The sequence below is a fragment of the Dermatophagoides pteronyssinus genome, unplaced genomic scaffold (genome assembly GCF_027571235.1).
Source record: "Dermatophagoides pteronyssinus isolate colony J.1.1.1.1 unplaced genomic scaffold, Derpt_VIB-CSIC_2022.12 sq0001, whole genome shotgun sequence".
Lineage (NCBI taxonomy): Eukaryota > Metazoa > Arthropoda > Arachnida > Sarcoptiformes > Pyroglyphidae > Dermatophagoides > Dermatophagoides pteronyssinus.
This window is the reverse complement of record NW_027461525.1, coordinates 5,859,383-5,874,552: the sequence shown is the minus strand read 5'-3', so window position 1 is coordinate 5,874,552 and position 15,170 is coordinate 5,859,383. Positions and strand designations below refer to the sequence as shown.

General features: G+C 30.7%; 2 protein-coding genes across 2 annotated transcripts; both read right to left on the bottom strand.

The window, feature by feature from the left end:
• Positions 1 to 910: 910 nt before the first annotated feature.
• Positions 911 to 1,657, bottom strand: LOC113795753 (uncharacterized). Its single transcript, XM_027345965.2, has one exon. The coding sequence runs from the start codon at positions 1,537 to 1,539 to the stop codon at positions 1,183 to 1,185; it is 357 nt and encodes a 118-aa protein (XP_027201766.1). The 5' UTR covers positions 1,540 to 1,657; the 3' UTR covers positions 911 to 1,182.
• Positions 1,658 to 10,805: 9,148 nt separating this feature from the next.
• On the bottom strand, positions 10,806 to 13,206 carry LOC113795755 (uncharacterized). Its single transcript, XM_027345966.2, has 3 exons — positions 12,405 to 13,206; positions 11,520 to 12,317; positions 10,806 to 11,445 (listed from the first exon to the last, which is right to left on the bottom strand). Exons 1-3 carry the CDS (start codon positions 12,661 to 12,663, stop codon positions 11,192 to 11,194), a joined length of 1,311 nt encoding a protein of 436 aa, XP_027201767.2. The 5' UTR covers positions 12,664 to 13,206; the 3' UTR covers positions 10,806 to 11,191.
• Between the last annotated feature and the right edge of the window lie 1,964 nt (positions 13,207 to 15,170).

The following is a 15,170-nucleotide window of genomic DNA, read 5'->3' as shown; positions in this document are numbered from 1 at the left end:
AGAATACCAGTTCAATTCATCATAATCAATGCTCATCTCGTCCATCAATGTCAATGCTTCGGGGGTCTATTTTTTTGCAGAAATTCAAAGTGACAACTCATAGTAAATTAGTGTCAAAGTTGATCAATAATTGCATGCAACAGTAGTCAGTCAGTTTTCAACCGAATAATTTTGATGATGCTACCAGTGACGACATGGTGAATGTGACATTCATTTTTTTAGGCGAAGAAAAAAACGAAGATGAAAAAAACAAACCCTTTGATCATGTACGACAAAGATCGATTGTTTTTTTCGTCCGGTACGAAAAGGGCCTGGCATCCCTTGAAAAACACATAATCAAAATGAATGAATGAAGAAAAAAAATTGTAACCTTTTCTCTCTCTCATTTGACATGTGTGTATCCTTTTTTTCTATCCATATGACCATATGTGTCGATCTAGTCGACTTGTGAAGACAATTTGATCGATCTCATCTTCTTTTTGTTTTGTTTATTTTTCCTATTCAGGTCTTTCACTGTCTTATAGATAAAAAAGAAACAATCGATGCTGATGATGATTTGGCCAGCCAAAAGAAAAAAGATCTAACCCAACAACGAATGATCAACGGTAGTGTTCCGTGCATCTGTCAGAAGATGCAAGATTTTATTTCTTTACTTCTCCGCGGAAAAGATATTCAATCAAATTACATAACATCATCTAATTCATGTGGAAATTGTCTGAACCAAAATTAAACTGAATTTTCTTTCTCATCATCAATGAGTTATTTAAATTACCCTATACACAAACCTTGAAGAAAATCACCCGAACCAAACCAATAAAATGTCATCATAGTAATCGATCAAAATAAAATTTTTTTTCAATAAAAAGTTATATGAAAGGGTGTTTTGTTTTTTTTAAAATTTTATTTTTTATTAAAATTTCCATGTCAATCGAAGAAAAGAAGAATCAAAAAAATGAATATCAAAAAAATTTATCCATTATGAAGTGATGAAGGAAGTGTTTGTGGAATGAGTGAGTATTGTGTAACGTAATTTATGAATGATGGAGTTCAAAACAAATAATGATGAAAAAATTTTGTGAAATTTTGAATGAAAATTAATATTTGCGAGAACACATTTAGAGATGATGAATTGGTTGATGATTTTTGCAAAGAATTAATTAATGAAGATGATGATAATGATGATTATTTTTGAATTGAACGTCTTCGTCGATAATATCCACCACCGCCACCGTGAGAATATCCACCGCCTCCACCACCACCATGATACATTGGATATGGTACATAACTATAGGATGGTTCGCTATGTCCTTCACAATTGTTGATAATAATCATTTCTCCGCCACCTTTTTTACCACCTTTTTTGCCGTTGGATTTATATAATAATGCTGGACCACAACCAGATTTACCGCCAATTATAAAAAGATCGCCACCTTTTTTATCGCCGGCTTCGATCATTTGAAAAATCATGACGGATAGTATGATGTATATCATGCAAACACCACCAAACATGATGGACATTCCATTATTATATTTGAACATTGTTTTCTTTTGTTGATTCTGAGGTTATTGTTGATTTGTATTCAAAAAACAAATAACACAAAAAAACTAGCACAAAAATGGATGAAATTCATCAAGCAAACAAATGAAATGATTGAGTGTTGAGAAACGGCGTTTTTATAGTGGAAAATTGTTACCATCATCATATATTATTCTCCAAATGTTGTTGGAGGGGGAAAGAGATGATAATTGTTGTTTTTTGTCGTTTTCGTTGGATAATGGTTGATATGATTGGAATAATTAACACTCACACCATATATTCATTTGCCATATAGAGCAATAATCTTTTTCATTTGAAATGATGATCATCCAGTTAAGAAAAGAGAGATATAAATAGATAGTATAAGAAGAAGGGGAAAAAGCGAGAAACCGAAGAGAGAAGAAGAGGAAAAAGTTGAATGGATCCATTTAAAATCATTATGCAGCAACTATCCTGGTTGACGGTCCATGACATGCAGATAAAATTGAATCAAATGCTTATGGATATATCATTTCGTTGTTGTTGTTTTGCCCAAATCCTTTGGGTAACTCTAATTACATACATCAACCAACCAACCAATTGCGCATACCTGTGGCATTATTTGTTGTGTTATCATTTTTTCGGGAAAAACAAAAAACAAATTAAAATCCCATTGGATCAAGGAAGTGAGGATCGTAAGTCACATCATCATCATACCATAAATAACAATTGATTTGCTTGTTGTTTTTGCATACATTCATTTATCAAATTATTTGTTTGTACTATCATTATTTTCCACTTTTGTTTCATATTTTTTGTTTCTTTTCAAAAAATTTCCGGTAAATTTTTTTCCGGTAAGAAAAAACAACACCAATCAATTAATCTTTTTGGTAATTTGTTTGCCAAAACTTTTATCATAATGTTTCTGGAAAACTTTTTGCCGAAAAAATTTCTCATTCAATATTGAATATAACCGATCAAGCCGAATTTTGTTTGGCTCTTGCTCTTGAAACATGCATGCATCTCTAATGAATTGTATAATTGTTGATCGACAATGACACATTCTCCGGTTACATCTGTCATCTCATAATAATCATAATAGTTTCCTTTCGGACATTTTTTTCTCAACCAATCAATTCGCTTTTGGTGTACATAAAAAAAACAGGTTCAGTTTTTTTCCACCACCATCATCATTGCATTCAGTGACAACCGAATCCAAATTCAAATCAATCAAATTATATTTTTTTCATTTCTTTTCTTTTCAATATATGTTTGTAACCCTTTCTTGTTTGATTTGTTTCTGGTTGTCTGTACCTTTTGGGTATGTAGAAAAAATGAACCTGCTCGGCTTTCGATCCGATTTCGATCGATTAACTTGGTGGTTGTAAAAGATTTTTTGCATTTTCATTTTTTTTGCATCATTTCGGTTCTCACCCAACCAATTTTCAGCAGTTCGAACACATCGGTTCATTCATTCATCGATGATATCAAATACCGTTGGTTGAATGGATAAATGAATCATTTGCAAGCAAAAAAACAAATCCTTTCAGCAAAAAAAACTTGAAATGAAACAGAAACAAAATGAATGAATATAAGCTCATTTTCAACATCAATTGACATAAATTATTATTAATGAATAACATATAGCTGGCAAAGAGATGCTTGACTGTTTGAATTTGAAATTTTTTTTACATCAAAATTGAATTTTTTTTTTCGTTTGCTTAATTCAACTCTTTCTTTCTTTCGATCGGATCAAATCTATTTCATACTTAATCGATTGACAAAACTTTTTTTTCGAGTTTTTTTATCAATTTTTTTCATTCAATATGAAATTCGACGAGAAATTGAAAAAAATCGTTTTTGTTAATCGAATGCCGCCGGTATTTAGTTATTGATTGGCCAATGTGAACCCTAAAATTTTTTTTCGAAAAAAATAGAGTTTTTTTTCTACACGTGCTACAGTGAAACAGATTTTTTTCTAAATTGGCTGAATCCATTCATTCCATTCATTGATTTCATTCTTTTACATAAGCGAAATATTTTTTTCCAAAAGAAAAAAATAAAAATGAAAAAAATAATGGACATTTATTATTATGGTCGTCACCGATCAACATATCACCCATCAAATCAAACCAGCGAATTTATTTATTGTCCATTTGCATCGGTGAATAGCATCTGTGTTGTTTTTCGAATATATTTTCGAACCCATTGTGTGATATGTAATTTGAATTATCGTTTATCAATTTTTTTCAATATCTAATGGGGAGAGAGAAAAAAATGTCATCCTCAATGAATCAAGGAAGAAGAAATAATATATTTTTACGACCTTAAAGGTTATCTTCATTTTCTTCTGTTGTTGAATTCATAAATAAAATAAATTAATAAATAAATCCTAACCAACAAACCAAATCGATCCCCATCATTTCCGTTTTCTTATTTCTGAATGGTGATAAGAAAGCAACAACAGCAGAACAAAATCACATCGATCACTAATAATAATTACAATCGATCCAAAATGATTACCTTTTTTCTTCTTTCTTCTTCCCGAACAAATTTTATGGCCCAAAACGATTATCATTATCTTTTTTTGTTGGTTTGTTTTCTGTTAATATGATTTTTTAAGTATCAATACAAGTGGATTGTTGGGGAAAACACACAAAAATATTAATATCTATAACAATGATTCAAAAATCCGATCAGGTTTTGCAACAAATATAAAATATTATTATTATTCGCATAAAGGTAACAACAACAAATCTTTACAACAAAAAATTGATTGTTCATTCCATTATTTTTCTTTATTTTGTTTTTCATTTCCCCAAAGTTTTGTTGCTCGAATATTTATTGCATTCGAATTGGACATCATCTCATTTCCAATGTTTTTTCACTTTTTCCTTCCTCGAATTCAGAGAACAATTATTATTACGATTTCGGTTTATTTGTCCTATTTGAAGTAACATTTCAATTTTTTTCATAACAAATAACCAATCGGTTATAATCATAATAATAAATTCACCCATAATAAATATGACATGCAGCAGCAGCAAAATAACCAAATAACCAAATAAACATCTTTATATTTTTGTTTGGAAGAGATTTCCTTGAAATTCATCCCTTTTTTCGAAACGAGGGGGTTATTACTTTTTGTGGAGAAATGGTCTTTTAAAGGTCAGGCTGAATAAGAAAATCTTTGGATTTGAAAACAAATTGCAATTTTTTTTGTTGTTAGTTGCACAACCTCAACAACGACAAACAAACAAACACAAGCCTCAATCATCATGTCAAATGTCAATATTGTCAAATTGAAATTCAACAAAAAAATTTCAATTTTTTTTCTAATAAAAATTGTCAATATTTTTTTCCCTGTTGTTGTTGTTTTTCCTATTCAATCGATTAGGCTGCTTGATGGTCGTTGTCGTCGTCGTCGTCGGGTAATGTATTATCAACCAAAAGCTTAAAGTAATATTTGTTTGATCGGTAGCACGACCTTTGACCTGAATTTTTAAGCAAAAAAAAGATTAATCTTGATTTAATACCACACAAAAAAATCAGTATTTGGTCTGTAAGATGAAAACAAAACAAATTTTCAAAATTCAAGATCAAGTCAACAAACACAACCAAAATGAAAAGACTTATGAGATCTGGATCGATCGATTGGATTGATTTTCGCCCACAACAAATAGCATCACCAATTCATTTTTTCAATTGCAAAAAGATATCGATCTTGAAACCATATTTTCAATCAATAATGTTTTGTATTCTGATTAGCTGTCTATCAACCAAGGAATTTTGACGAATTTTCTGATGAACTTTCAAACAAAACAAAACAGATGTCCATTTAGTGGGAAAAATAATCGAAAAGAAAAATAGATTGTTAATCAGATTGATGATCCAGAAATCAAATCAAATAAAGAAAATTTACCTAATTCCCGATGGTGGAACACACGTCAGGTCATCATCATCATCAGGTAATCTATTTTCTCTGATGTCTTGTGACAAATCTCACCTTGCTATCTTGGATTTCAATCTTCTATCGTTTTCTGGTGACAAAATCTGATTTGTTTCGACTAATTATATAACAGAAACCGTTGTGTGGTTCATGAAAGGAACAAAACTTGGCAAATCTGTTTTGTTTTGGAGAACAAAAATATTTTTGACCGAAATAACAACAAATAACAATGATATAATGAGTTCAGGTATTGCGAATGCGATTTATGATTTCCCGTTTGTTGTTTTCGATATTGGTTGAATGAATGTTTTCATGTAAATAATGGTAATGTTATGATGATGATGCGCCAAAACAAAGATCTATTTTCTGCATTCGGACCATGATGATCATTTCACCCAATGACTATCACATCATTAACTAAAATGATGATTGCTTTCCATATAGTAAATAAATCACATTAAAAAAACATTCACATTGTATCGAAATGGGATTACTCGCCCATCATTTACACTTGGATTTATTTATTCATTCCTAAATGATGTGTCAAAGATCCTAAAGATAATGACCATATTGGTCACACACAAACACAATTTATGTGCTATTGCCATAATTATATTATATTGCGACCAACTAACAAAAAAAATTAATGTTTTTTATGCTTCTTTCATTGACTATGTTCCATTAACTTTTTTGTTGTCAGTGATTATCATCATTTGATCATCGTCGTTATCAGTTTGACCAACAAGATTTTTTCCGAGGTAAAATCTATTGTAATGCGGTTGTTTGTTATTTGTTACATAGACATTCCTCTCTATTCATCTATTTTAGATCGATAAAATGAACAGAAAAGACATTTCATCTTGGGAACTTGCTTTGTTAATAGCCATTTTGGTTTTCTTTGCTACCCGAATTTGTTTTTTGTGATGAACATACCAAACAATTGGCAGCAGTAAAAAGACTACATAATAAAAGATGATTTGACGCATGAAATTAATGAATTATCTTTTCTTCTTTTTCTTTTTTCCTTTGAATTTGAGTTTGTCTCTTGTGACAATATGGGAAACTTTTTTTTGATTTTCATCTTTTGCATGGCAAATGGGATGGATAAATCGATCCGACCGGAGATTTTGTTTCCCATTCGAAAAGATTTGATTTTTGGATTTTTTCAATCACATCGTCCTCATCGATTGATGCTAAATCAAACATTCTAAAAACAAAAGTAAATATTCAAATTTCCATCAGACAATATCCATTTCGATTGATGTTTAAAGTAAACTTTTTAGATAAACAAAAAAGTCAAGATGATTTTTTAGCTGAAAACTGAAAAAACGGACAGGGAAAGACAAAGTTAACTGGAACACCACCATCACTAACTGAATTGATGATGATCATCAATTTACTAAGTGTGTTTTGTGTGGACTATATTTGAAACGGTTTCAAACAAACAAACAAATGATTATTTCATTCTTTTTCTCTGTGTCAAATGAAAAATAAAGGTCAAATTTTAAAGGTTAAATCTTTTCAATGAACAAAACTTGTGTGTGCAAACATCCGAATATGGCATAAAGAACGAAAGGTTTTCATTTTGTTGAAAAATTTTCGGGTTCAATCGATCGATCGGGATTCATCGATCTTTGCAGCTTTGAACAAACAAGCAAAAGTGTTGTGTTCATGCAAATCATAATAGAAAAAGTCATTTAGGATTTTTCTTCACTTCTTTTCATTCATTGTGCTCTTTATATTTGAATAGTCATCATTGAATTTTTTCAGATTCAAAAAATAATAAAGAAAAATCAAAATCATCATCATCAATTATTATTATTATTATGTAATGATACAAGCAAAATAATTTGTTATTTACTCATTTGAAACTAATTTTCATTATAAACTTATTATAACACCATTTTCGACTTGACAAATCTTTCCATTAACAAACACAGAGAGAAAATCTCATTTAAATATGAATTGAATTTTAACATTTTCACTTCACTCTACACTCACTAAGACTAACACTAACACGTTCATAAAAGAAATGAGATTTGGTTCAGGTGATGATAAATGAATCATTATTATTGTTATTGCCATTACCATTATGATTATTATCGAATGAAATCGAAACATCATTTTCGATCGCGAATGGGAAAATTATTCATTTTTCAACAAAAAATTTGAATCACCCGTAGGGTGTAAAGGGTATATGCTGGATCGTTTTCACTGGAACATGGTGATGACCTTCAAATAAGTGATGATAAATTACCCGATTTGTAAAAATTATTTAAAAATAACACAACACAACACGCCTTGCAAAAATGTAAAATTTGCATTTTTCGAAATATCGCATAATAATGATTAAAAGCCTATCATTAATCAATAATCAATTTTTCTTGTTGTACATCGTTGACCCTTTCTATTTCTTTCTATACCCTTTTTGATCGAGATTTTGAAAAATGAATATTTTTTCACTGCAAAGTTTATCTAAGCATCATCATCATCTGCGTGTTTTGTTTGTTTGTTGATTGTATTGGAGATTTTTATAAAAACATGTTTTCAATGACATTAAAGGTCAAAACATATTTCATATTGAAAATATTGTGAAAAATTATTGATAAGAAAATGTTCTAAATCAACAAGTCGCAATCGACAATCTTTTTCAAGCCAACAAAAACATCTAATGTTGAAAAAGAGTTTAATAAAATACTTGAAACATCATTCCAATAGATATTATTCCTTTTTCCGAATTGGATTTCTTTCAAACCGAAAAATGTTATTTACGATAAATACCTACATCACACACACAATTAGACAAGATGTTTAAAACATTTTTTTCAAAAAACCAAATTTTTTTACATCATCATCATTTGCAACAAAAAATTGACATTAATGATATTGGCCTTGGTGTGTAATGCATCTCATATGAACACCGGTAATTTAGTCATCATGTTTTTCTTCGAATGTCTTTGATTTCACTGCCAAGAAATCAAACAAAACAAATGGTGTAATTTAATATTATGTGAATATATTTATAATCATTTTTCCGTTTTGTTCGAATCAAATGTAATGAAAAATTATGATGTTTTTTTGGAAAAATTTTTCCAGTGAAATTTTTTATTATTATTAAAATTAAATTGAAATCAAATTTAACAAACAAATTCGAAGGCTTGATTCGTTTAAATTATTCATTGTTGTTTTGTTGCTTTTGAGTGCAATTTTTCCAAAAAAATTTGAGCAACAAGCACCAGTGTGTTGCAAAAATCAGCCATCCAAAAAAACGAACCAAAGAAAAATCAAATTAATCGAACAAATTGTATGTTTCTGTGTCAATTGATGCCTCGATTTTTGTGACACAAAGAAAATGTGTGATTATTTGATTTGATTTTGATTTTCGTTGGAAAAAATCGGGTAAATGCAATGAATGCGTGGAAAACAAACTTCCGATTTATTCATTGGCCAAAATGAATTTTTAAAAAATCGATCGATGAGAGTTTTTTTGCTCGATTTTTTTTCGTCACCCAATTTATCCCAATCCAGGTAACACTTGATCGATCGATCAATGTCTTTGGGTCTATTTCGAAACCAAACAAACTAAACAACCACACTGGACATACATGCATACACGGATGAACTATTTTTTCAAATTCAGCAAAAAGAAAAAAATCAATTGAAAAATCCATCCATCGATTATTATGCAAAGCGAAAAAATGCTTTACTTTTTTGCACAATTTCATTGCCTGATTAGGTTTTTGAGTAATTATCAATTTTGCTTCATCTTTTGTTGTGTTAGTATGTTAACAACACATACTTATTGGTGTTTGTGCAGCACCGAAAAAAATCAATATCAAGATTCACACCGGCACAAACAACAATTTCGAATGTTTATTTGATTTTTCATTCTTTATCTCATTTTGTTCCCCCTCGATCTGCCCCTCATACACCCGGTGACAATAATTTGATTAATAACCGAAAAGAAAAACGTTTAAACATTTTTTTTGAAGATTTTGCCATTGAACATTTTGAAAATTTGACAATAACAACATGTTTTTTTTCATTATTATCCCAAAATAATCATCATCATAATAATCATTCAAAATAAAAAATGTGACAAGATTTTTCTTTGCTTGCTTCTGCACTCAATTCGGTTATTCAAAATGAGTTTTTCAAAACCACTTTTATTATTGTTGTTGTTTGGTTTTTCAAAATAATAAATAATTTTGTTTTTCACCGAAAAATTTTTTCTTACAAAACACAAAAGTTTTTATAAACGGATCGAATAACCGAATTAACAGCGTTTCGGGTATTATCGTTTCTGAATATTTGGAAATAAACTGTTACACTGACCGAATAATGCCGAATGATGATGATTTGTGTATTGGCTTGATTTTGATATGGCGTAATTATCACACTAAATAATCATAATCCACCAAATAAATCATGTCATTATTGAAAAATTTTCCAAGTTTTTTCTTTCCAAAAATTGAAATGTGTGATAAATTGAAGTGTGTCGGTGGCAACAAAAAAATTTGTTCAATTTTTTTGCTTGTAATTCATTCAGTCAGAATATATTTCGGTTGTTGATTCGAGAAACCATTGTGATTTTTTTTTGCTTGGTAAGTGATTACGGTATTTCGAAATAAACTTGTTGAATTTTTGCTGTTGGTGCCTTGTGTTTTTGGTGGACTTTGGCCTAAAGGCAATTCAACAAGTTTATTTCTGGTTTTTTTTCTTTTGTCGCTTATGCAGCAAACATACCACAAGGTCTCGGACGAAAGAACATGTCCGGCTTTCTTTCGCTCTCGCTCGCTTCTTCTTCTTCGACACAATCAAACAACAAGGTGGTCAGGGCTAGCCAGATATATTTTTAAGGGCCATCTGTCCCTTTTTTCCAAATTTTGTTTTTTGTTTTTGGTGTGGTGGTTGGTTGGTCGTCGTCGTCGACAGGTGCACACCAAACACAAAAAAAATCACCACCATAGTTCATTTTCATTCATTTTTTCAGTTTTATTTTTCGTTAATGAAAAAAACTTTCCATTTTTATTATTATTATTCGAAACAAAACGAAAATTAATTTGAGATTTGATTTTTTCGATATTCACATCCTAAATGAATGTGTCACCACGTTATCGATTTTGGATGCCAATACACACAGTTGAGTGAATCGAGCCAAAAATGATAATTATTAAGACCTTGGACCTTGGCTAATGATGATCGTGACCTTAAACGACTACTGTACAGGTGCTTGTTTGTTTGTGCAGATATCGATATTATGAATATTATGGTCCCAATCATAGGAACAAAAAGACCTTGGATACTTTTACTGACTCAAATAAAATAAACCCAAAAATATTTCAGTGAAACAAAAAACATTTATTAATTATGGCACATAAGTGATTTCACGATATTTTAATTAAAGTGAACAAAAATAAATTCCATCAAATGAATGAAATAAAGTGTGATAAAAAGTATGCGTGATGCAAATGAAATGTAAAATTTGACTAAATAATTAATTTGTTATGTAAAAAACGAAACAAAATTTTTGTTTATTTGTTTGGTTTAGACTTGGTCAAGGGTACTCATCCATTGTTTTGTAAATCAAAATGATAACGTTATATGAATAAAAAGTAAATGGTGCAACAGGTTAATAGGTAATTATTATTTACAATTATTCAATGATAGTGATGTGATTGAGAAAAAAGAGACTAGCGAAAATGATTTTATTATTGATTATTGAATCAAACTTGAATGGGAACCATTGTGGATGATGGATTTGTTGATAATGATCGATGCAATGATCCATTACAACCATTATCTTCATGTTTTAATAACAATGACATACGTGAAAATGTACGCGAACATGATTTACAATGGTATTTTTTCACCACTGAATGTGTTTGCAAATGGGCACGTAAATTCGAACGATCAGCAAATGCACGATTACAGAATTGACATGCAAATGGCTTCTCTCCGGTATGAGTACGAATATGACCTGTTCAAAGAAAATCAAAATGAATTTTCAGTTAGTTTGGTGAAATTTTTAATAAAATTTTTAAAATAATTTACCTTGCAATAACCATGGACGTGAAAATGCTTTACCACAAAGTTTACATTTACATGGCAAGGTATGCGTACGGATATGCATTTTCAATGCACCCAATGATACATAAACTTTTTCACAATGTTTGCAGCTAAATGATTTTTTCACCTGACTTTGGCAAAGAAATTCTTGATGTTTAGCCAATCCACTTTGTGTTGAATAACTTTTTTGACAATCAGGACAATGATAACGATCAGCAGTGGATGAGGATTTTTTTCCACTATTCATCATTTTATTATTCGAATCCATCGAATCATCCAAGTCAATTTTGGAATCAAAATCGTCGGTTGAATGTATACTTTCCCGACCAGAATCATCGGCAGATGATGATCTTTGACTATTATTTGATGGGGATACGATTATCTGATTAACTGAAAAATGCTCACTCCAATTTATACTGTATGGTGGCATTCGTTGATAATGATGATTATTTGTAACTGATAATTCTTCTTTATCATCCATTATTCTCGAAGAATAATTTATTGGTTTTATCGATGTTATTGGTGATGATTTGTTGCTGTTCGCTTCAATAACGCTGTAATCGATAGCTTCAGTGATTCGATTGTTGTTGATTGGTGTTGTAACCAAAGGTACCGGTTGCTGATGGTTTGGTTTGTTGTTGGATGATTCATTGGAATTTGTACGTAAAAAATCGGCAATTTTAGCAAATTTGGCTGGATATGGATAGCTTGATACGAATGTTGACGAGGATGATGATGATGAATTTGATTCTTTTAATAAACTCTTGATACTTAAATCTAGACCTGAAATAATAAAAGATTGGATTGATTGATTAATGAATTATTGTATTGAATTAAAATTATCAAATTTGTTAGTTGAAATGAACATACCTTGATTTTCATTCAATGATGATGAATATTTATTAATTTTCTGTATTGTTGATTGATGATCAAAATGATTATTTTCCTGATCATTTCGGGGTGACATTGATAATTCTGTGTGACTCATAGTGGATGATAATGAATTCGGGGATCCGATTCCGGATGAAGATGATGGTGAAAATAATTTGGGTGATATTGATCGATAGATCGGTCCATTCACCATTGTTGTTGTTGAAGATTTTTTCTTAAGTAAAAAGGCTTTAGGCATTTTGGTTGTTGGATGATGTTTGAACAATGTTCAAATTGTCATATGGATCGTTTGTGGTCAAAAAATGAATGATCAACAGGGAAAGATCAACAGCTTGTTGAATGTTCGTGTTGTCGGTGTCAGATTTGCGAATGAAATGGACGGTACAAATGTTTGCTGAATTTATTGGTCCCTTGAGACACACATACTTATACTTTTATGCTATGTGAGTGCTACGTTACGCTACGCAAAGCTAGCGTAACACTCGCTCATAGCTTAATGATGTGCATAAGAGAGGTGTCTGCTTGATGGCCTTATTGCCTGCCCATTTATTACACAAATGTGTGTTTGGTGTTGGCTATGCAGATACACATCATATGTGTGTGTTTATGACCGCAGGTGTGTGTGATGTACATACATACATCGGATATATATGTAATCGGATGGGTGGGATCAGGGATGGTTCTTTTGAATTTTTACATTCACAACACCAATTGGCATATGGTTTCATTGATTCGAAAACATCAAATAAGTCTTGGAACATGATGATGTATTGTGACAGTGACTACCATCATGATAATCACTATTACGACTGGACCCTAAGGCTGTGAAAGAAAGAAAGAATGAATGAGTGAATGAATGAATGGTCCATAAACTTATATGGCTAGGTTTTGTTTTGTCTTGGTGTTCCGATTTGAAAAAAGTTTTTTTCTTTAAATAACTTTATTGACTGGACTACTGTGGAATAATGGAAATAAATTTTGGGGAACTTTACCAGTGTGTTGTTTTTTGTGTGTGATTTCAAATCTAACAACAAAATGATCTTCCTGTTGTTGTTGTTGAAAAATTAAAAGGCTAGGCTATGCTACACGTAAGAAAGAATGAAAAGGAAAAAATAAGAACAAAGGTCATAAGGGAACAGTTTTTTGGGTGATATTGAAAACACTTGTTGTTTTTTCGTTTCCTTTTTGTTGCTGTTGGATAACATGAGAAAATTGAAGAAAATTGATTACATCCGATCGATCAGCAATTTAATCCGAAAAGATTTTAATCGAATATCCTGAATATCCTCATCATCATGTTTGTCATAGGTCAAATTAAAGTCATCATCATCAACCGAAGATGATGCAAATGAATAAACATCAAATAAATGTCAAATGAAAATAATGATTGTTGTTTTTCCCCAATGATTGATTGATTGATCTATTTTTGCTCTGTTCAAAAAATAGAAAGGATTGTTTATTTTCCATAATAAAGGCAACGAGGAGGAAGATGTTTCAGAATTTCGCAATCACATTTCCATTTTGATTAGAATAACAATACACACTATTGATGTGATTGGGAAGTTAATAATGGATTGATGATGATGATGATCCATGGAGAAAATTATTCAACAAAAATACCTGAAATGACAAAATTCAATTCATATGGAAAATGGGCTTGAAAGGCTTCAATGAATGAAAATATTGCCATATAAAAAATAGCCATATGGGGATGCTTTTTTCAAACGAAAGTCAAATATGAATGAAATTTTCAAGCAAAAAAAATTAAATGCAAATTAACATTCACTCTCTCTGTGTGTTATGATGTTTTGAGTTAATGAAAAAGCCAAGAAGCCACATTCGATTGTTTGATCCTAAATCAAACAATGAATGATGATGATGATCATCCAAATATGAATAAGAATGGGCAATGACAAAAGGATAACCATCCATCGATCGATCTGTCGCTCGAAAGGATGAGATGCATTCAATCAAACAAAAAATTTCAAAATGTCAACAAAAGATCTGTTTTGTTTTGGCATAGGCAACATTAATATAAAGGTGACGAACAACGATGATGATGATGAGAATGACGGTTATATCTATCTATTCATACACACAAAAGTTAGTCAAGTAGTTTTAGTTATTTTTGTTGTTGCTGATCATTCAAAAAGATAGAATGGGATCTGTATGGGATTTTTATTTATTTTGTTTGGTCTATAGTGTGTGACCTGACCTGATCGTCCTCCAGCTAAATGAATCAGTGTGTGACATTTAAAGTCGAATAAAGGTCATCATCATCATTGTTGACTAACCAAAGAAAAAATATGAATATCAATCAGGTACATAAACAATATTTTGGAACAAAAACATTTTCTTCAGTCAAGATCATCATCAATCGATCAATTCGATCAATTATGAATAGAAATTATTGTTGAAGAAGATTGAAGGTGACTTTGAAATCGAAGAGACAAAAATCTTGTGTGTGAAATTCATCATTTCATGGGTCCATTTTTAATGATGATCGTTAACCATAATATTCAAATTTAAGATGTGTCATTTTTATTTGCCATTGATTCAATTGAATGTAAGAAAATTTTCTTTGGAAAAAGAATCGACAATGTTTGTCGGTTTTAATGGTCGTTTTTACTTTCTCGGTTGTCATCATGATGGTGATGATGATGGTTGTAAGAAACAAATAATTCACCACCATTAAAACACCACGCAACCTGTCGCTTGTTTTCTATCTACCGATTTCTCATCTGA

Coding starts and splice junctions, on each gene's coding strand:
- LOC113795755 (XM_027345966.2), bottom strand. CDS start 12,663: ATGCCTAAAGCCTTTTTACTTAAGAAAAAATCTTCAACAACAACAATG. Junction 12,318..12,404: donor ATCATTGAATGAAAATCAAG/GTATGTTCATTT, acceptor TTATTATTTCAG/GTCTAGATTTAAGTATCAAG. Junction 11,446..11,519: donor ACGTCCATGGTTATTGCAAG/GTAAATTATTTT, acceptor TTCTTTGAACAG/GTCATATTCGTACTCATACC.
- LOC113795753 (XM_027345965.2), bottom strand. CDS start 1,539: ATGTTCAAATATAATAATGGAATGTCCATCATGTTTGGTGGTGTTTGC.